Raw genomic sequence first — 21589 nt, 5'->3', positions numbered from 1 at the left:
GCTGTGGAACTGTGATTGCTGCTGCTAACAGAAGGCCAGTCGGGTCCAGGTACCTTGTCACCCACATTTTGACAACCTGGGGGATGTGTGCTGTCCCTCCCAAGGTAACACGGCTGTGAAATGGTATAAAAGTCCCCTGAAAGGTGGCGACACTGTTGTCCTAGTAGATTGTGTCTTGATTCTCCGAGCATGTAGTCACTACAACCCTGCCCTGTGCCAGGTGCCAAGCCAGGACACTGCTTCACGGTGGGGAGGGAATGCTGGTAAGGTGGATCAGAGAGTCAAGGCACTTTGTAGCAACCCTGACAACCCTGGAGCCACTAGAGTGGAAGGAGAAAACTGACTCAGTTAGTTGTCCTCTAGTCTCTACACACACCAAATAAATGTAATTTTTACTTATTTTTAGATTTTTTTTTTTATGTACTTGAATGCTTTGCTTATATGTAGTCTATGCTCCACACATGTGCCTAGTGCTCTTGGGGCTTAGAGGAGGGCATTGAACTCCCTGAGATTGGACTTACAGTTGGTTTGGGAGCCACCAGATGTTTGCTGGAAATCAAACCTTGGTCCTCGCAAGAGCAGCAAGTGCTCTGAAGTGCTGAACCAACTCTCCAGTCCAATCAATGTAGTTTTTTTTGTTTGGTTGCTTTTTTGTTGTTGTTGTTGTTTATTTGTTTGTTTGTTTTTCGAGACAGGGCTTTTCAGTGTTGTTTTGGTGCCTGTCCTGGATTTCGTTCTGTAGACCAGGCTGGCCTCGAAGTCACAGAGATCTGACTGGCTCTGCCTCTCCAGTGCTGGGATTAAAGGCGTGCGCCACCACCACCCGGCCCCAATCAATGTAATTTTAAAATTTGTATTTAAGCCAGGTGTAGTAGCGCTTTCCTTTAATCCCATCACTCAGGAGGCAGAGGCAGGTGGATCTCTGGATTTGAGGCCAGCCTGGTCTACAGAGTGAGATCCAGGACAGCCAGGGCTACATAGTGAGACCCTGTCTTGAAAAACCAAAAGAGGTTAGGAGGTTTAAGACACTCCATTGTTGTGAGAGGGCAAGCAGAATATAGTTCCTACCATATGAAAGTGGGAAGGAGCAGGGTGGCGGTGGCGCACACCTTTGGGCTACCAAGTGAGTTCCAGGAAAGGCACAAAGCTACACAGAGAAACCCTGTCTCGAAAAACAAACAAACAAACAAAAAAGCAGGAAAGAAAATGAAAGGTCTCTGGAAAGGTCGTGTCCTAGAACAGAGAACAAAGCTATGTGAAGGGTCTCCTGGCTCCTCTGGGCATAGTTTAGAGTCCTGCAAGCAGAAGGGATGGATACACCTTAGCCTTTCTGCTTTTGGCCACAGGGTATGCAGATGAGCTCTGGTGGATGGGATACTGACTGGACAGTTTTGGTGCCTCTGTTTAGCAGGCACTGTGACAGACATTGGGATAGCAGATGGAGAAGCTCTCTTCCTTTCCTTAGCTGATAGGGAGACTGAATATACATTGGGAGCAAATCAGTATGAAATGCTAAAGAAGGCAGAATACCGCCATAGGAGCAGAGAGGGTGGATGGGAAGACAGGTGTCCCGGAAGAGGTGGTAATGGAACTGGATCCTGAAAGGTTTATCATGTGAGCAAACAGGACTGCATATTCACAAAGAGAAGCTAGGAGCCTGGTTGGGGAAAAGGGTTCCTCAACTACACTTGGAGCCTGAACTTCCTGTTGGTGAGTGAGTGGCCCAAGAACCAGCCTGTGTGCCAGACTGAGATGTTTGGGCAACCCTCCGATCAGACAGTGGAACTGCCAAGAGTGACAGTAATGTATCGAGTTACCTTCCTTTGTGTGTGTGTGTGTGTGTGTGTGTGTGTGTGTGTGTGTGTGTGTTAGTCTCCCCCCCCCCTTCTTTCAGAGCTCAGGACTAAACCCAGGGCCTTGTGCTTGATAGCCAAGTACTCTACCACTGAGCTGATGCTCGAAACTAAACACGAATGTTTTTGTTTGTTTTAAAATATTTGTGTGTGTGTATGCATGAGCAGGTATGTTTGTGTCACAAAATGTGTGTAGAGATAGTGTACAAGTTTCAGAAGTTGGATACCCCTGTGCACCAGAAAGTCGGGGGTCCAACTCTGGATATCAGGTTTGTGCCATAAGCACTTTTTTCTGCTCAGCCATCTCTCTGGTCCTTAATGTCTGGTTTCAAAGCAGATGGGGCAGGAAAACTGGGCCTGGAGATCTGTGAAGTAAGAAGGCAAAGTAACATGATAAGTTCCACTTGAGGAAGGTAAACACAGTATTCCTTTTCCTCATGTTGAGGCATAGAATTTGACTGGAGTTTTTTCCCTTAACTGGCCAGGCATTTGGGTAGACTTGGTAATTTGTTGTGATAGGCCCTGAGAACCAGATACAAGAGTCTTCATTCACCTTCTAAAAGATGGAGACTAAAGATTGGACAAAACCCCAGCTCTTTGTGTTGAGCTTAGGTATCAGCCCAGCATTCTTTTATTCAAAAGGTAAAAGCTTTGATATCCTCATTGCTAGGAAAGGGAGCTCACCAATCTAATTTTTCTTGTTTATTCCAGACCGGAAGGTGGTGGCCATGATGTTAGGCAATACAGAACTGACCCCTACCCTTACAAAGGTTAGTGGGCTCACACACACACACACACACACACACACACACACGCTCATGATAGTGCACACCTGTAATGTCAGCACTGGGGAATGGAAGCAGGGGACCTGGAGGTCAAAGTCATCTACTTACTCACCAGAAGACAGTCTGGAATACTTGAAACCCTGTCCCACACAAACAAACAAAAAAAGATCTGGAGCCTTTTGTTCCAGCGCTTGGAAGGCACAGGTAGGTGAATATCTTGTGAGTTCGATGTCTGCCTGGTCTATATAGATTTACAGGCCAGCCAGAGACATATAGTGAGACCCTCTCTCCAGTGAACAAAAAACGAGACACAAACTCCAGTTTAATCGTGATTTCCTTTCCTTATCTCCATAGCCTGGAATAAATCACTTTTCCTCTCTAGATGATTCTTTACTCAGTTCTATATGGACTTAATTATAAAAAGAAGGGGTAGCTTTCTGGGAAAGGAGGCCTCACCATAAAGAAATAGAAACAGAATCAGCAGAGAACTTGGCACACTGTTCAGTAGATATCCCTTGTAGTCTCCCCCAGCCTTGTCTATTCCGTCCCTAATTGACACCTTTAGTGGCTGCGGTTCTCTTTAAACGCACGCCCATCCGTGTCAGCTCCGGGAGGGAAGGGGGCGTGAGGGTTAAGAACGCGTTCAGTACGGTGTAAAATGTTTGTCCCGGTCAGGCCGCCGTCCTGCAGATCCGCCATATTGTCTGCCGAAGCTGCCGCTGAAGCTACAGCTGCGGCCGCCGCCAAGTCTGAGCGAGCGGAGCCGCGATGGGTGAGTGAGGCAGCTCGGCAGATGGGTGCTCGGGCTGAGGTCTTGGGGAGCGGGGTCTGGCGAGGGCTTGTGTCTAGTCTGAAGAAGGTGTCGGAAGCGTGCAGATTGGTATGGGAAGAGAAATCAGGTCGGGAGTGCCCCTCGGGCCGGTGTGGGGCCGGCGTAGGGCCGCACGGGAGCAGCCCCCGGGCTGGTTCCGGATGCCTAGTGCCCCCGCTGCCCCCACGTGGTGGCCTCGGGCCGGAGCTCGTGCGTTCCCGGGGGTAGGCAGAGCCCTGTCCTCTCGCCTCGCTCCTGCTGTGGAGCCGGGGACCGGGCTCCGGGCGGCAGGCCTGGACGCCGCCACGGGGAGCCTGCTCCCGTGGGCATTCGGCCGACGCGCTTCGGAGCGAGGTGCCGTCTTACCTGCCTACGTAGAGGGGAGAGTCCTCTGGAGAGGAGACGCAGGGCAGGCCAGCTCCGGACCGGTAACCCAGGGCAGGCAGGCCGGCTCCAGCACGGTTTGGGCCTTTGAAGGCCAGGAACATGTCCCAGTCGGTGCAGAAATGGGCTGGTTCGCCTAGACTCGGTGACAGGCTTCGTAGTGTTTAGAAAGCCCAAAGCCAAGACTTCTTGGCATAGACAGGTCAGAGACTTGAGGTTTCTGGGCCAACTCTGGTCAGGAGGAAAAGAGAGACCTGTTGATCTTTTTATAAAGAAGACTCTGGATACGAAGGCCGTTGCCTAAAAGAGTACGTATGTTAAGCATCGTCTTTGAATTCAGAAACAAAACCAGCATTGATAATTTATTGCCATCAGTAAAGTAAAACCTGTTTAAATTTGCTAGTCTTTATGTGGAGTCATTGTTGTCAATGCATAACGTGGCTTGCTTAACCTAATTTCAACCTAGTGGGATAGTTGCTGCTGCGGTTCCTGTTTTACAGATGGGGAAACTGAGGCTTAGAATGGTAAAGAAACTTATCCAAGGTCACACAGTGATTAAAACAGGGTGATCACTCCTGAGCTCTTGGATTTAACTGCTGCTTTTTATGGTCTGGCCCCCTAGTGGTGGGCTGAAAGAAGGAAGGGACGGTTTTAACCCTGCATAAAGTTGTGAAGGTATTTTGTTATGGGTCCAGTTTGAAATCTTTAGTCTGAAAGAAACTGAAAAAGTATTTTCCCTGCCTGTGATTTTAGAATCTGATCTGGCCTGACACTTCCCACATTACATCCAGTGACTTAATCTACAAACAAAATTGCATAGAGAAGGTATCTAGTACAGTCTGCAACAGCCCCTGTCTTCCTCCATTTCTGGTCTACAACAGACCCTGTATTCCTCCATTTCTGAGCTTTTTCATCTCCTGAAAGAGGAGTATCTGGAGCCTAGCCAGCTCTGTAAATAACATGGCATTCTTCCCCACCTTCAGTAATAGCGTTCTTTGCCCTCCAGAACCCTCTGGAAAGTATAACAATGATTTAGGAGCCCAACTAGAGCCGTGGAGAGAAAGAGGTAACCTGTGAGATTCATTTTTACAGATTGAGAAACAATCTCAGCGAAGATAACATAGCTAATAAGCAGCTTCCAGGAGTGAGATTCTCCCACATCTTACTGCACATCAGCCTCTAAAATTTAAGGTGGAGCCAGGCCGTGGTTACCTTTAATCCCAGCACTCCAGAGGCAGAGGCAGGAGGCTCTCTAGTTCAAGGACTGCCTGGTCTACAGATTGAGTTCCAGGAAGCCAGGGCTACACAGAGAAACCCTGTATCAGGATAAAAAGGGGGGGGGGGCATGTTAAGTGAAGTTGTTTGGTTTTTTTCATGTTAGAATGTGAGATGAAAGTTCTTCAGTGCAAGAAGACCTGACCAAAGTCCCAGAAAGCATTTTTATATATATAGAGAGAGAGTCAGGTGATCAAACTAAAGTAAGGATATGTTTTAATCACAATGTGTAATCCTTGGTAGTTTGGGTAATCCCCATTACAACAGTGAATTGATACTTTGAGATTAGGTAACTAGTGGAAGGCTAGTAATCTAGGCCCATTAGGGACTGGTTATACTACAGCTGGCCTTCACCCAGAGGCTGCTCTGTTACCATTGCCTCTTATGTGTCCTCTCTCAGGGCCTGAATTATACTGTTTTTGCTGTGTCCAACTTCACTACTCTTCATTTTGTTTTTTGTTTTTTCGAGATAGGGTTTCTTTGTGTAGTTTTGGTTCCTGTCCTGGATCTCTGTAGACCAGGTTGGCTCTGTAGATCAGGCTGGCCTCGAACTCACAGAGATCCTCCTGGCTCTTCCTCCCGAGTGCTGGGATTACAGATGTGCGCCACCACCCTGGCTTCACTGCTCTTTTAATAGACTTTTGTAGTGATTCTACTGCCTGTGTTGGGGACGCAACTATAGACATTGCTTTGTTCCTGATCATCTCTAGCAAAGACCTCAACCACTTGAATTCTAGTGGGTACTGGTTATCTAATCACCATTCCTTGCTAACTGAGAATTTGGCATTTTCTCCCAAAATCCAGGGAGTAGGTCTTGATTATATTAAACTTGATTTACATTAAACTCTAAACCAGTTGTTGTCATTCTGTTGTCCCAGGCAGTGCTTGGTTTAGGTTGCTTAGAGCTGAAGGGAAGTCAGGGAGACTTCTAAAGAACCTTTCTTATTTAAAATTGACTTTCTGGCTTAAAAAAAAAAGATGTGGTGTTATATTGTGGACCCCAATATCTAGAGATCAAAGGACAGAGTCAGCTACTAGATTAGACATAGAGGCCAGACAGTGATGGCACATACCCTTAATTCTATTTTTCAAGACACTGGCAACAGCCAGGCATGGTGGCACACACCTTTAATCCCAGGAAGTAGTATGGCTGGGCACAGAAAGGTATGTAAGGCTTGAGGACCAGGAACTTTTAGCAACAATTCAGTGGAGTCACTTTTGGGTGAGCATTCGGAGGCTTCCAATCTGAGGAAACAGGATTGGCTGAGGAGTTGGCGAGGTGAGGTTGGCTGTGGCTTGTTCTGTTTCTCTGATCTTTCAGTTTTCACCCCAGAATCTGGCTGTGGGTTTTTCTTATTAATAAGACCATTTAGCAGTTCGTGTTACAAAAAGGTTATTTGTCAGTTTGTATTTTAGACTGGTTTTACCATAGTATGAGAGTTTCAGAAAAGACAGGAAAGCTATAATAATAATAGCCAGTGCGTCTTCGGAGTTTGCTAAGTGACCGGCACTCTTCCAATTACTTTGCAGATGAACTCTTTGAATTCTCAGGTTCTCCTGTTTTAATTGAAGAAACTGAAGCACAGGAACTCTACTTCTGAGCTCTGCTCCCAGACTTACCAGACCTAGTGTGTATGTCTGTACCTTTGTTGGGGGTTGGGGGTGTTATTTTGTTTTCATCTTGTTTTTTGGTAGTCTGGGTATTGAACCTAAGCAAAGTCATAGCATAGTCAGGAGTAGCCATGAACCACATAACAGCTTTTCAGTAAGAGCAAGTTGTAATTATGCTTAAAATCTGTAAGATTATAATGAAGCTAAAAACAAAAAAAAACAAAAAAACCCCTTCCATGTCTAAAGGACATATAGCTGAAGAAGCTTTTGATTTCTTTTAAAAGTTTGACATTGCCTTCAATCCCAGCACTCAGGAGCCAGAGCCAGCAGATCTGAGTCTACAGAGTGAGATCCAGGACAGGCACCAAAACTACACAAAGAAACCCTGTCTCAAAACCCAACAACAAAAAAAGTTTGACATCATTAGCAAGACTATCTCAAAAATGCTTGCCAAGAATATACTAGACTCATAGACCCGCCTGCCTCTGCCTCCTAATGATGGGATTAAAGGTGTTGTTTATCTTGGGTGTTTGTTTTGTTTTGTTTTGAGATAAGGTCTTACTTTGTAGTACCAGGTAGCCTGGATCTCACAGCCTTCCCACCTCAGCTTCCCCCATGCTGGAATTACCGGTAAGCCTACCATACTTGGCTGGGGGAAAAAAAATTTAGGGGCTAGAGAGATTGCAAGGGGTTATTCTCGCACAGTTCAGTTCCAAGCACCTACATCAGGCAGCTCACACCTGCCTGTAACTACATCTATAGGGATCTGTGGTCACTCACACACATGCAGATGTCCAAACCCATAAAAATAAAAAATTTCTATAACTTTTTTTTTTTTTAAAGAAAATGTAGTGGGGTATGTGTATATGCTTCATTTTTCATGATCCTAGTACTTGGAGGCTGGCCTGGATTATACAGTGATAACGATGTTTCAAAAAGAAAGTGAGGTTATAAAGAAAACATTTTTAAGTTTATAATGTGAAAATGAAAAAATATTTATTGCGGGGCAGTGGTGGCGAACGCCTTTAATCCCAGCACTCAGGAGGCAGAGCCAGGTGGATCTCTGAGTCCGAGGCCAGCCTGATCTACAAAGTGAGTTCCAGGAAAGGAGCAAAGCTACACAGAGAAACCCTGTCTCAAAAAAACAAAACAAAAGTAAAAGAAAAAATAATTTATTTATTTTGTTTTTTCCAGACATGGTTTCTCTGCATAACAGCCCTGGCTATCCTGGAACTCACTCTGTAACCAAGATCTATTTTATTTTCAGTCTGGAGGGATGGCTCTGGTTTAGAGAACTTGTTTTTTCTGCAGAGGACCCAGGTGGGATTTCTAGCACCCACATGGTAGCTCACAACTAACCATAACTCCACTTCCAGAAGTCTTCTGACTTCTAAGGGCACCAGGCATGCATGTAGTTCACATACTTACATTTAGGCCAAGCATTCATGCACATAAAAATAAAAGAAACCAGTCTTTTAAAAAATGATTTTACTTATGTGTACTTAGGTATGTTTGTGTAGGGGTGTAATCCTGTGAGTGCTGATACCCTTAGAGTCCAGAGGAGGGCACCAGAACTGGAACTGGCATTACAGGATTTGTGAGCCACCCATTGCTGATCCAGGGACTGAAACCTGTATCTCCTGCAAGAGCAGTGACTGCTCTTAACCACTGAACCATCTCTCCAGCCCCAGAAAAGAAAACGCGTTAAATGAGTTTACTACGGTACTTGTTATCTGCAGGAGTGACTGGTAGTTGTCTAGGCTTTCACACTTTATGCACCATTCACTGTTAACTCCTGACATAACTTGTAGCCCTGCAGTCTCGAGTGCCTTCTGTGTGCTGCACTATTTTTTGATGTACTGTTTCTACTTTTAGATGCACAAATACTCATCATCTTTTTTCTCCAGTACCATAACATGCTTGGTATCCTATAAGCAATAGTCTATACCATGTAACCTAAATGTATAATAAAATACACCAGGATCATGTAAGGTAGACTCTGTGATATTCATGCAGTGAAATCTGTTAAGGATGCATTTCTCATAACATATCCCATTGCTATTACTATTAATAGACTATTAGTAGACATAGTATAGTTGTTACCAGAATATGGGCAGTATTCTGCCTCTGGAAAAAGCCCTTTTCTGACTCTGAAATTGCAACTAACAATGCCAAGATTTTAAGGCATAATTTGTAAATAATAGGTAGTTTTAAAAGTGGAGAGTAGAGCCAGCAAGATGGTTGGGCAGATAAAGGTGCTTGCAGCTAGGCCCAAAGAACTGACTTAGTTTGATCCCTGGATCCACATGGAGGATGGAGATAACCAAGTCCTGCAGGTTGTATTTGACCTCTATACACCCAGCCTATTTACGTATAAAATACTTAAATGTAATATTCTTTTCTTGAGTGTAGAGCCAGGATTGTAGCTCAGGAGGCAGAATGTTCGCCTTGAATGTACAAAGACCCGAGGTGATCCCCAGAACCTCAAGCTAGGCATGCTGGCAAATGCCTGTAATCCTAGCACTGTGTAGGTAGAAGCAGGAAGATCAGAACCTCAAGGCAACCTAGGCTAAATAAGACCCAGAATTAGCTATAGATAACAAATATAGAGAAGCTCTCTCCATAATGTTTTGAACTACCAAAATAGCTAACTTTTTAAAACATGTTATCTGTATGGGTGTTTTGCTTGCATATGTTTATGTCTGTGTCACTTATATGCCTGGTGTCTGAAAAGGCCAGAGAGGGTATCAGATCCCCTGGAACTGGAGTTACAGGTGGTTGTGAGTGCTAAGGATTGAACCTGGGGCCTTTGGAAGTGTGGCTAGTGCTCATAAGCACTGAGCCATTTTTTTAGCCCCCAAATTAACTAACTTGAATTGTCTTATGTTGGTGCTAAGATAATGAAGTTTTCTAACTTGTTTTTGGCTGCAAATGGAACCTTTTTAATTGATAATGCTTCTTTCTAATCAGGTAATATTTGGTTTACTTTAATTTTTCTTTTTTTCCATTTTTTAAACTTTATTATTGGTTGTTTTTTTCTTTTCTTTTCTTTTTTTTTTTTGCCAGAGTTGAGGACCGAACCCAGGGCCTTGGCTTGCTAGGCAAACGCTCTACCACTGAGCTAAATCCCCAACCCCCTATTGTTATTGTTTTTGTTTTTGAGACAGGGTTTCTTTGTGTAATAGCTCTGGCTGTCCTGGAACTCTCTTTCTAAACCAGGTTGACCTCGAACTCACAGATCCACTGCCAAGTGCTGGGATTAAAAGCCTGTAATCCCAGCACTCGGAGGCAGAGGCAGGCGGATCTCTGAGTTCGAGGCCAGCCTGGTCTACAAAGTGAGTTCCAGGAAAGACGCAAAACTACACAGAGAAACCCCGTCTTGAAAAACAAAACAAAAAAGCCTGTGCCATTACCACTGGGCTTTATCTTGCTTTTCTATATTGCATGCAGATGGACACTGTATGATGCTTTCACTTCAGTCTCTCCTGAGCTGCTTGTGTAGATTTTTGTTAAAGCATAGTCTCACCTGGCATGATGGTACAGGCCTTTAAACCCAGCATGTGGGAGGTGAGGCAGGTGGATCTCTGAGTTTGAGGCCAGTCTGGTCTATAGAATGAGTTCCAGGACAGCCAGGGCTGCATAGAGAGCCCTTTCTCAAACAAACAAACAAACAAAGCATAGTCTTAAAGGGTAGCTATCCTATAGCATCATTTAATCTTGCTAAGTCCGAGGCTCTTTAAAGTGATATGCAAGGAATACTTTTTTTCTCTTTTGAGATGGGGTTTTACTTTCTAGTCCTAACTGGTCTCAAACTCATTACATAGACCAGGCTAGCCTCAAACTTAAATAGATCCAGCTGCCTCTGCATCTCCAGTACTGGAATTAAAAGCATATGCCAGCATATTCAGCCAGTAATTTTTTTTTTTAAATGGTTGTTAGTGAAGATTCAGTGAAATGCTGAATTTGAGAAAATAATTTGAGAGCAGGGTATAGTGGTGCATGCCTATAATCCTAGCCCTCAAGACAAGAGACTGAGCAGGCTGGGCATTGGTGGCATATGCCCTTGATCCCAGCAGAGGCAGGCAGATCTCTGTGAGGCCAGCCTGGTCTACAATGCAAGTTCCAGGAAATCAAGGACCATTACACAGAGGAACCTTTTCTCAAAAATTCTAAGCAGAGGTGGGTGTAGTGGCAGATACCTTTAATCCCAGCACTCGGAAGGCAGAGGCAGGTGGGTCTTTGAGTTCCAGAACATTCAGAGCTACATAATGAGACCCTGTCTCAGAAAGAAAGAAATAAAAAGAGAGAGAGAGAGAGACTGAGCAGAGAAGGATTATGAGTTGGAGGCCAGCCTGGACCACTGGTTTCCATTGTCTCAAACAAAAACCAAGACAAAACAAAAACACAGTTTGTAAACCATAGAGGTTTTAGTGCCTCAAAAGCTTTTTGTTGTTGTTGTTTTCCGAGACAGGGTTTCTCTGTGTAGCTTTGCGCCTTTTCTGGAACTCACTTGGTAGCCCAGTGAACTCAGAGATCGGCCTGGCTCTGCCTCCCGAGTGCTGGGATTCCTAAAACACATACATACCAAGTTCTAATTGGAAGAGCAGTGTGCAAGATTTCCTATTGATTTTTCCAGTTTTATAACATTTGTACTTATCTATATATCCTGCATTCCACTTGTTTCCTCCTTTGTATGTAAGCATTTCTGGTGGCTTGTAATAAGATTCTAGAAATTCCTGCATTTATTTATTTATGGATATGAGTGTGGGTGTGTCATGGCGCACCTGTGGAGGTCAGAAAGACAACTTAGAATCAGTTTGCCCTCCCTTCCACGGTGCGTGTTCTCCGGGATAGATCTCAAATCAACTCAGGGTATCAGGCTTGGTTGTGAGCACCCTGGCCTGCTGTGCTCTCTGTGGCAGAGTGGATGGTGATGCTGAGATGTGTTTCCAAGGGAAGGCATCCAAAAGACAAGTGAATGTAGAAGCAAAGAGCTCTGAGGGTGAAGTCTGGGAATGAGGTTTCATTATCTGTGTTTCTAGTAAACCTAGAAACAACAAATAGAACCCGAATCTGCAGAGATTAGGCTAAAAAGAAAGAATGGGATCTGAGTGTGGTGGTTCAGTAGGGGAAAAGGCAGGTGGATCTCTGAGTACAAGGTCAGCCTGACCTACAGAGTGAGTTCCAGGACAGCCAGGACTACTCAAAAAGACACTGTCCCAAAAAAGGGTGTATGTGTGTGTCTGTACTAGGAGTACTGCTCCCTGGTTAGAGCATGTGTTTGGCTTGTACAGATTTCTAGGTTCAATCCCCAGCACCAGAAACATACAAAAGAGAAGCCCAAGGCAAATTAGGTTCATGTGGAGGAACCAAAAGAAGCAGTAGCTAGAATTAGAGAGAGAAAAGGAGTGGTGGATAGCTAAGACAAATGAACCCAAGCAAAGAGTGTTACAGAATGGAGATGGTTGTTAAGATTGAATGCTAGCGGGCTGGAGAGAGGGCTCAGAGGTTAAGAACACTGGCTGCTCTTCCAGAGGTCCTGAGTTCAATTCCCAGCACCCATATGGTGGCTCACAACCATCAGTAATGAGATCTGGTGCCCTCTTCTGGCCTGCAGGGACACATGCAGGCAGAACATTGTATACATAATAAATAAATAATCATTAAAAAAGATTGAATGCTATCAAGAGGATAAAAGAAAAAAGAAAATGTTTGTTGAATTTATTATTATGTACTTGATCAATGGCCTTTACGAACAGTTTGGTTTCAGAGCAAATGGGAGTGAGCTAAAAATGAACTGGACCGTTTTCAGAAATTTGAGGGAGATCTGGAGAGATGGCTCAGCACTTCAGAGCACTCACTGGGTTTGGCTCTCAGCACCCACATAGTAGCTCACAGCTGTCTTTAACTCCATTTCCAGGGATCTGATACCTACACCCCTTCTGCAAGCAAATTTTACAGACATAAATCTTTAAGGAAAAAAAAAAAAAAAAAGCCAGGTGTGGTGATGCAAGCTGATCCCAGCACTAAACTCTGAGTCTACATAGTGAGTTCCAGGCCAGCCAGGGCTACATTATCAAGACCCTGTCTCAAAAAAAGAAAAGAACTTTGGGTGTCAGGAGGGATGAGACAGGTTGATGAAGCTCTTACAATGTCCAAAGAAGAGACTGTGAATGCCTGTTTTAGAGCAGGGGAGAGGGGTGGAGAAAGAGACAAGGACCCAGACATCACTAGGAATTGAAGCTGGCCGCTCCCAGTGATTCCCTGTGAGGCTGCTGTAGCTGCATTTAAGTTGCCAAAGATGTTATTCAACTTTCTGGCCTGAAAAGCTAAGAATATCTCAGCACAGATTCCTAAACACCTTACATCAGTGTTTCTCCTCTTTTTGCTGTTGATGTTTGCTGGAGATGGTACCCAGGAACTGGGACCTCACAAATGCCAGACAAATATCTCAGTCTTTTTCTGTTGTTTTAGTTAATTGTGATTGTGTCACAGGCCGAGGTCTGTGGAGTCTGCCCTTTTCAGCCCTTATATGGGTTCTGGGACTCCAACTCTTGAGGTCATCAGGCTTATGAGACCTGGAAAAAATGTCTGCCACATCATTCTAGTTAAAATAGTTACACAGCTCTTTCCTATGGACTGACCTAGTTAAGTTGGTACTTGAACTTGTAATGAAAGGTTTGCTGCATTTAAGAAGACAAAAGAAAAAAGAACAAGTTTCTTGTTCTAGGAATTAGCTCTCATGTATGAAGTGTGAGTTTTGCCAGAAGACGCTGCCATGTGTGTTGTATTTCTCGACTTTATCTGGTATGGGTTATCTGGTTTCTAGTGAGTATGAATGTTGAAGAAAGCATATACCGTCATTACATTTGTAAAGATTTTCTTCTGTAGGAATTAATCTAATTTGCTACAATTATTAAGATTTTTGAGGTTTTTGTCTAGCATTAGTTCTTTGAATCCTGATGTCACTCTGATTTTAGGCCTTCCTACATCTAATGCAGGTTTCCTTTTCACATACAACAGATGTTTATCTTCTTAAAGTTGTTTATTTTAAATGTGTTTATATATGTGCCTATGTGAGATTATGCGTATGTATGTATGCAGGTGCCTGTGGAAGCTAGAATGTGTTGGAATCCTCAGAAATTGGAGTTACAGTTGGTTGTGTGTAGGTGATGGGAACTAAACCAGGATCCTACAAATATGTCTGTGCACCCTGCCAGGTGCCTGTGGAGACCGGAAGAGTATCCCCTATGACTGAAGGTACAGAAGAGGGGGTTGGTTGTAAGTCACCTGGATCTTGGCTGGGTGGTGGTGTCTCAAAAAATAAAACAAAACAAAAAACCAGAACCTGGATCTTCTGTTAGAGCACCCAGGGCTCTTAACCACTAAGCCATCTCTCCAGTTCCTGAGCGTATCTTTTTTTTTTTTTAAGTTTTTTTTTGGTTTTACCTACAACGATACACCTTAGTTACCATCAACCTCAAAAAAAAGCACGTGAGGTTCAGAGGTAGGAAGGACTGCTACAGTACAGCACTTTCTTCCTTTTCATCCCCCCACACTGTGTGGTAGACAGGAGTCTTCCAATTGGACCACAGCTGTAAAGACCCAGCTCTAACAACTGAGCTTCGGATGATTTCTGGGAAGCTGCTTCCTTTCGGGAGCCTCACAGCCTCCAGCTGCATCTGCTCTACCCATTCGACCTTGTGGATTTAAGCCTTTTCCAGAGCCATATTGTTTTATTTTATTTATTTTTTTTCTTTGAGACAGGGTTTCTTTGGGTAGCTTTGTGCCTTTCCTGGAACTTTCCTTTGGAGACCAGGCTGGCTTTGAACTCACAGAGATCCACCTGCCTCTGCCTCCCAAGTGCACTGCCCTGCTTCCATTGTTTTGTTTTGTTTTGTTTTGTTTTGTTTTTTGAGGCAGGGTTTCTCTGTAGTTTTGGTGCCTGTCCTGGATCTTGCTCTGTAGACCAGGCTGGCCTTGAACTCACAGAGATCCTGGCTCTGCCTCCCAGGGCTGGGATTAAAGGCGTGTGCCACCGCTGCCCAGTGAACATATCTTTTTTAAATGTTATTTAGTGTGAGTGCATGTGACAGGTCCCCTCCCCCACTCTAAAAACAAACAAACAAAAAACCTTTTGTTGATAATAATTACCAAACTCAAGAAACCTGTAAAGAACGATGAAGCCAGGTGGTAGCATAGTCCTAGCATTTCAAAGGCAGACACAGGAGAATCTCTTGAGTTTGAGGCTACCCTGGTCTACAGAGTGAGTTCCAGGGCAGCCAGAGCTACACACAGAAACCCTATCTTGAAAAACCAAAAGAAGGGTGCTACAGAGATGGCTCAGAGGTTAAGAGCACTGGCTACTCTTCTAGAGGTCCTGAGTTCAATTCCCAGCAACCATATGGTTGCTCACAACCATCTATAATGAGATCTGGTGTCTTCTTCAGGCAGAACATATAATCTTTTTTTTTTTTTCTTGGTTTTCGAGACAGGGTTTCCTGGAACTCACTCTGAAGCCCAGGCTGGCCTCGAACTCACAGAGATCTTCCTGCCTCTGCCTCCTGGGTGCTGGGATTAAAGGTGTGTGCCACCACCACCCGGCAATAAATAAATCTTAAAAAAAGAAAAGAAAGAAAGAAAAAGAAAAACTAAAACAAAAAACAGTGAGTGGCAGATATGACTGGCAACAGGAATTCTCGAATAACGTTTACCACTTGACTTTGATGTCTAGCACTCCATCAGGACAGACCACTAGTTACAGCCCTGGCTGGTCTTGAGCTCTGTAGACGAACTAGAGTTTACATTTTCCTGCCTTAACACCCATGTGCTGAGATTTCAGGTTGTACTCCTACACCCACAAGGTAGCTGTTTGTTTGTCGGTTTGAAATATCATCTGTGTGTCTCTGGCTTGCCTGGAACACTCTGTAGATCAGGCTGGCCTGGAAATCACAGTGATCCTCCTTCCTCCTGCTGAGATTAAAAGCATGCACCACTGACCAGCCAGAAGACACAAAATTTAAGCCATTCTGGTTTATCTTTGGTAAGACAGTAAACCAAGTGAGGTTTAGAAGAACATCTTTGAATGTGTGGCTTTATTCATCTCTCTCTCTTACGTGTTGTACTACCACCCTACCTTCAAGTCCTATTATTATAGCTAACTTGGTACTTCAGGGATTTTTTATTTGATTATTCTGATGTAGTAATAGGTGTTGGCTCACACATTAACTTTAGATTTGTTGTTTGGACTTTTGGTCTAGAGAGAGAATGTACTATAAAAGAAAGTTTTGTATTGTGAAAGTGGATTTCTAAAGATCAGGTATGATGAATAAAGTGGAACACTGTTAAGTAAGAGGGAACAAATAAAGTATCTATCCTCCTTGAGGTGAAAACATCTTTAGTAACTGTTTTCTTTCCCATTATTCTTTCTTGCCTGCTTCTCCAGTGAAGTCATAAGTAGATATTTGTGATAGTTACTTATCACCATGGTAACTAAAGAAGCAATGTGGTTCCTATTTCAGTTTAACTGTCAACTGTGCTCAAAGGAGAGGACAGCCTCTGGGACAGCACAGGCTCAGTCATGAAAAACTATGTGTCAGGTAATAGAGGACAGCATTCCACAGGGGCTTGCCTTTAGTAGGCTTGCCTCTGCCTGTTCAGGGACCAGTAGAGGAAGCCACTGCAGGTCCTTATAACTTGTGTGTGTGTGTGTGTGTGTGTGTGTGTGTGTGTGTGTGTGTGTGTGTGTGTAGGTTACAGGACAACAGGAGTTGATTCTCTCCTTCAAGTGTGTGAATCCTGGTGATGGAACTTAGGTCTTCAGGTTTGGTGGCAAGAACCATGACCTTCTTGATGGCTTTCTTTTTTGTTTATTTTTATTTTTAACGTATATGTGCTTATACCTGATGCCCCACATGTGTGCAGAAGCCTGGAGAGGTCAGAAGAGGTGTCCGATGCCATGGAACTAGATTAGAGATAGTTAGGAGCCAGTGGGTGCTGGGAACTGAACCTGGGTCCACCACAAGAGCAGCACGTACTCTTAACCACTGAATTATCTCTCCAAGTTCCTCTTGTTAGTTTTTTTTGGGGGGATGGAGGGGCTTATGATTTTTGTTTTAATTTATGTGTATGAGTATTTTACCTTCATGTATGCCTGGTACATTCAGAGGCTAGAAGAGGATCCCCTGGAACTGGAGTCACAGATGGTTGTCAGCCACCATATGGATTCTGGAAACCGAATCTGGGTCCTCTACAAGAACAACAAATACTCTTAAGCACTGAGCCATCTCTACCGGGCTGCTTGCATCCCCTCCCCACCCATGATAAATCTGTGTGGACTTTGCCAAGTGGGTTTCTGAGACACGCCTAGCTTCTGGAGGTTCCCTAGGTTACTGCCTTTTCATTTCTTCTCAAGTCCAGCACTTGTTTGCGGCCTTCTCTCTCTTGATTGATGCTTTCGTTTCGTTTATGTGTGAACAGGAAATGCTGCTGTCTCACAGCTCTGACATGTCTTCCCTTCTAGAGACCATGGCAAGCCCAGGGAAGGACAATTACCGAATGAAGAGCTATAAGAACAATGCCTTAAACCCTGAGGAAATGAGACGAAGGCGGGAGGAAGAGGGCATCCAGCTTCGGAAACAGAAGCGAGAACAACAGGTAGGTTACCTGGAGGGTTCTTCTCCACCACACCTGTCAGGAAGAGTGGTCACCTTTGTTAGCCACCTCTCCGGCTGACCTTTGTCTTCCCTGTTCCTAAGCGGTGAACCTTCAATAAGTTCCTCAGGTGCTGAACCCAGCCATAAAACTTGTGTTGTTACAACTGTAATGTTGCTGCTGTTAAGAATCATAAGGCAAATATCTGTGTTTTCCAATGGTCTTAGGCACCCCTGTGAAAGGGTCATTCAGTCCCCCACATGGGCCATGACCCATAGGTTGAGAACCGCTGGCCTAGGGAAATACAGCTTATCTATCTAGCAGGCTAGTCCTTCAGTTTGTTTGTTTGTCAGGGTCAGTCATTGAACCTGACACCCACTGAAATGCCTTGACTAGCCATGAGCTCCAGAGATCCTCCCTCCTCGGTGCTGGGATTATAGGTGTGTGTTAGCTCGCGCGCGCGCGCACGTGTGTGTGCACTGCTCCACCTCACTCACCTGGCGCTGGGGTCTGCACTTTGCAAGCACTTTACTGATTTATCCATCTCCCCAGCCCTCCAGGTTCCTTTTGTAAAGAAATGTTGGAAACTTTGAGAAAACCAATTTCTTATCCCCTTTTGTTTTTCAAGACACCATTTCTCAGTATAGCCCTGGCTATCCTTGAACTCACTCTTTAGACCAGGCTGGCCTTGAACTCAGAGTCACTCCTCCTGCCTCTGCCTCCACCTCCTGAGTACTGGCAGTCAAAGTATGCGATACTACCTCCCAGCCTCAAACATCGTTTTTATCTTACATAGTTCTAGCTTCTTGTTCCTTGTGGTTTTGTTTATTTGGTCCCTTGGTGTATGGATCAAGATGTAAGTTGTAGGTGCCATGTCATATGTGTGGAAGTCGGAGGACATCCTCTGGTACTCAGCTCTCACCTTCCGCCTTGTTTGAGACTGGATCTCCTGGTTTGGTTTTGTGTTGTGTTGTTCACTGATGCGTAGCCAGCCTGTCTTGTCTCCCATCTTACTATAGTAGCTCTGGGATTACACCTACCCTTTACAGGGGTGCTAGGGATTCAAACTCAGGTACTCATGCTTGCTTGTTCGGTTCAGCAAGTGCTTTACCCACTGAATCGTCTCTTACCCTCTCTTTTGTTCACCTTTTAATTTAGTACTGGAGAGACGGCTTAGCTGTTAAGAGCGATTACTGAATCGGTTTCTAGACCTATATGGTGGTTTATAACCATATGTGACTCGAGATTTTTGTTTGTTTGGGTTTGGTTCAGATTTCAAGACAAGGTTTCTCTGTAGCTCTAGCTGCCTGGGAACTCGCTCTCTGCCGGCCTCTGCCTCCTGGGATTAAAGGTTTGCACCACCACTGTCTGGCTGACTTTACTTCTTCTTCTTCTTCTTCTTCTTCTTCTTCTTCTTCTTCTTCTTCTTCTCTCTTTTTTTTTTTTTTTTTTTTTTTTAAAGATTTATTTGTTATGTATACAGTATTCTGCCTGCATGTGTCCCTGCAGGACCTTTGGAAGAACAGTCCGTGTTCTTAACCTCTGAGCCATCTCTCTAGCCCCTGACATTACTTCTAAGGGATCTGATGCACTCTTGTGGCCTCTATGGGCTCCTCTATGCATGTGATATACCTGAACTCACTCATGTTCACACACATAAACTTTTTTTTTTTTCCTTCAAGTTAGGGTTTCTCTGTGTAGCTTTGCGCCTTTCCTGGATCTCGCTCTGTAGACCAGGCTGGCCTCGAACTCACAGAGATCCGCCTGGCTCTTCCTCCCGAGTGCTGGGATTAAAGGCATGCGCCACCACTGCCCAGTCACATAATTTTTTTTTAATCTAAATACTTTAAAAAAAATTTTTTTTAGAGGCTGGAGAGATGGCTCAGTGGTTAAGAGAACTTCCAGAGGTCCTGAGTTCAATTCCCAGCAACCACATGGTGGCTCACAACCATCTGTAATGAGATCTGGCGCCCTCTTCTGGCCTGCAGTCATAAATGCAGATAGAACACTGTATACATAATAAACAAATCTTAAAAAAAAAAAAAAGGTAAAGCTGAGCCAGGCGATGGTGGCTGGTGGCGCATGCCTTTAATCGAGGCAGAGGCAGGCAGATCTCTGAGTTTGAGGCCAGCCTGGTCTACCAAGTGAGTTCCAGGAAAGGCGCAAAGCTACACAGAGAAACCCTGTCCCCCCCCCCCCCAAAAAAAAAAAGAAAAGAAAAGAATAAGGCCATGAATTGTGGCTTTAATATAAAAAAAGTAAAGCTGTTGAATATGTTTCATTATTTACATTTGGCCTCATTTTCTTCCTGCTGTTATTTCTTTGTTATAACTTCATAATCTAGCTTCAAGTTACTCTTTCTTCAGTTTGTGAGCAGTACTAGCTCTGTCTCCTCACTTTGCTTTTCAGCTTTTTAAACGGAGAAATGTGGAGCTGATTAATGAAGAGGCTGCCATGTTCGACAGTCTGCTTATGGACTCCTACGTGAGCTCTACTACTGGGGTAAGCCCTTCAAAGCATGGCCATCGCTGTTCTCAGAACAGCAGTCAGGTGGCCATGCCACCTTGGATCTTTGCAGTCATGTTAAGCTCTTCCTTGCTTTTTGTGTCAATCAGCTTCAACACTCACGCAAGGATTCAGGGAAGTTAGTGGTTACATCACAGATTAGGAATCACTTTCCAGTGTTGTGTTGTGAAGCAGACTTGGATTAAATAGACCCTCTTTCTGGATCTGTTACGTCATCCTTTTACTTGGGGATATTAAAAATCAGGAAGCTGTGCAGGATTATATGCTCTCATCTGGCTTCATTATTATCCACAAGGTCATAACCTGTTTTGTATTCTAGGAAAGTGTGATCACAAGAGAGATGGTGGAGATGCTCTTTTCTGATGACTCTGACTTGCAGTTAGCAACCACCCAGAAATTCCGGAAGCTCCTCTCCAAAGGTATACAGTCCAAAGGCTCCTTCTCAAAGAGGTGCTATATAATTTAGTCTCCTGTCTCCTTTTACTTACCTACCACCCATTGCTCATTCTACTATAGCCTTCCTGACCAGCTTTTCTTTGAGTAAGTCAGGCACATCCCCTTTACATTTGATAGTCCCTCTGCTAATAGCCTCTTCTCTCAAAAATCTGCCAGCACTTCCTTCAACTATCCATCCCTTTTTTTTTTTTTTTTTTTTTAAAGAGTATGCCACATGAGTATGTGTGCCCACAGAGGGCAGAAGAGGATGTCAGATCCTCTGGAGCTGGAGTTAATCTGTTAGGAGCTGCTTGAATGGATAGGTGCTGAGAACAGAACTCTGCAAAAGCACTGTATGCTCTTAACTCTGAGCTGTGACTTCAGCCCCTAGTTAGACCTTCTAAGTGAAGCCTGGCCTGATCTCTGACTCTTATCATGTATTGGAGAAGAGTCTGCAGATAAAAAACTGTTCTTCGTTTTTCTTTCTTCCTTTTTTTTTTTTTTTTTTTTAAATGATAGTCTTGTTAGCCTTCTCCAGATCCTTCTGCCTCACCTCCCCAGTTCTGGATTTACAGCCAGGCATCGGTGGTGCACACCTTTAATCCCAGCATTGGGGACGCAGAGGCAGGTGGATCTTTGTGAGTTCCAGGCCAGCCTGGTCTACACAGTGAAACCCTGTGTCTATAAAAATAACAAACTGCTTTCTTTTTTTTTTTTTTAATTTATTTTTATTTTTTTAAAAATAACAAACTGCCGGGCGGTGGTGGTGCATGCCTTTAATTCCAGCACTCGGGAGGCAGAGCCAGGCGGATCTCTGTGAGTTCGAGGCCAGCCTGGTCTCCAAAGTGAGTTCCAGGAAAGATATAAAACTACACAGAGAAACCCTGTCTTGAAAAACCAAAAAAATAAATAAAAATAACAAACTACTTTCTAACGGCCTGCCTTTCACTACCACCATGAGTTCTGTGAGTGCAGGAGCTTTGGCTGTGTCATACTCGATCCTCGGTATCTAGAACAGTGTGGTACACAGAGTTGCTCTATAAAAATTGGATGTATCAGATCAGATGTGCAAGGCTTTGCTGTTGGTTTTTAGTCCTGAAAACAAGGTATATGATAACAAAAATGTCTCTTGTTTGAGTATACTAAACTTTCCTCCCAGGAAAAGAGCAGACCTTCGTTTGAAGGGAAATGTCTAGACTCGGGTTGCTCGTTCCTTCACCTTTTCTCCTTTCTGTTGTGTTTACAGTTAGTAAGCC

At 44.2% G+C, this 21589-nt stretch overlaps 1 protein-coding gene across 1 annotated transcript in view; it reads left to right on the top strand.

The window, feature by feature from the left end:
* Nucleotides 1–3308: 3308 nt before the first annotated feature.
* Nucleotides 3309–21589, top strand: part of Kpna6 (karyopherin subunit alpha 6) — a 34554-nt gene continuing 16273 nt past the window's right edge. Inside the window, exons 1-4 of the mRNA XM_036178719.1 lie at nt 3309–3410; nt 17242–17375; nt 19782–19874; nt 20218–20317. Of these exons, the coding sequence (XP_036034612.1) occupies nt 3407–3410; nt 17242–17375; nt 19782–19874; nt 20218–20317 (331 nt within the window). The 5' untranslated portion in view covers nt 3309–3406. The remainder of the gene's footprint in view (nt 3411–17241; nt 17376–19781; nt 19875–20217; nt 20318–21589) is intronic.

The sequence above is a fragment of the Onychomys torridus genome, chromosome 2, assembly GCF_903995425.1.
Source record: "Onychomys torridus chromosome 2, mOncTor1.1, whole genome shotgun sequence".
Lineage (NCBI taxonomy): Eukaryota > Metazoa > Chordata > Mammalia > Rodentia > Cricetidae > Onychomys > Onychomys torridus.
Note: the sequence above shows the minus strand (reverse complement) of the source record. Positions and strands in the feature narration are given on the sequence as shown.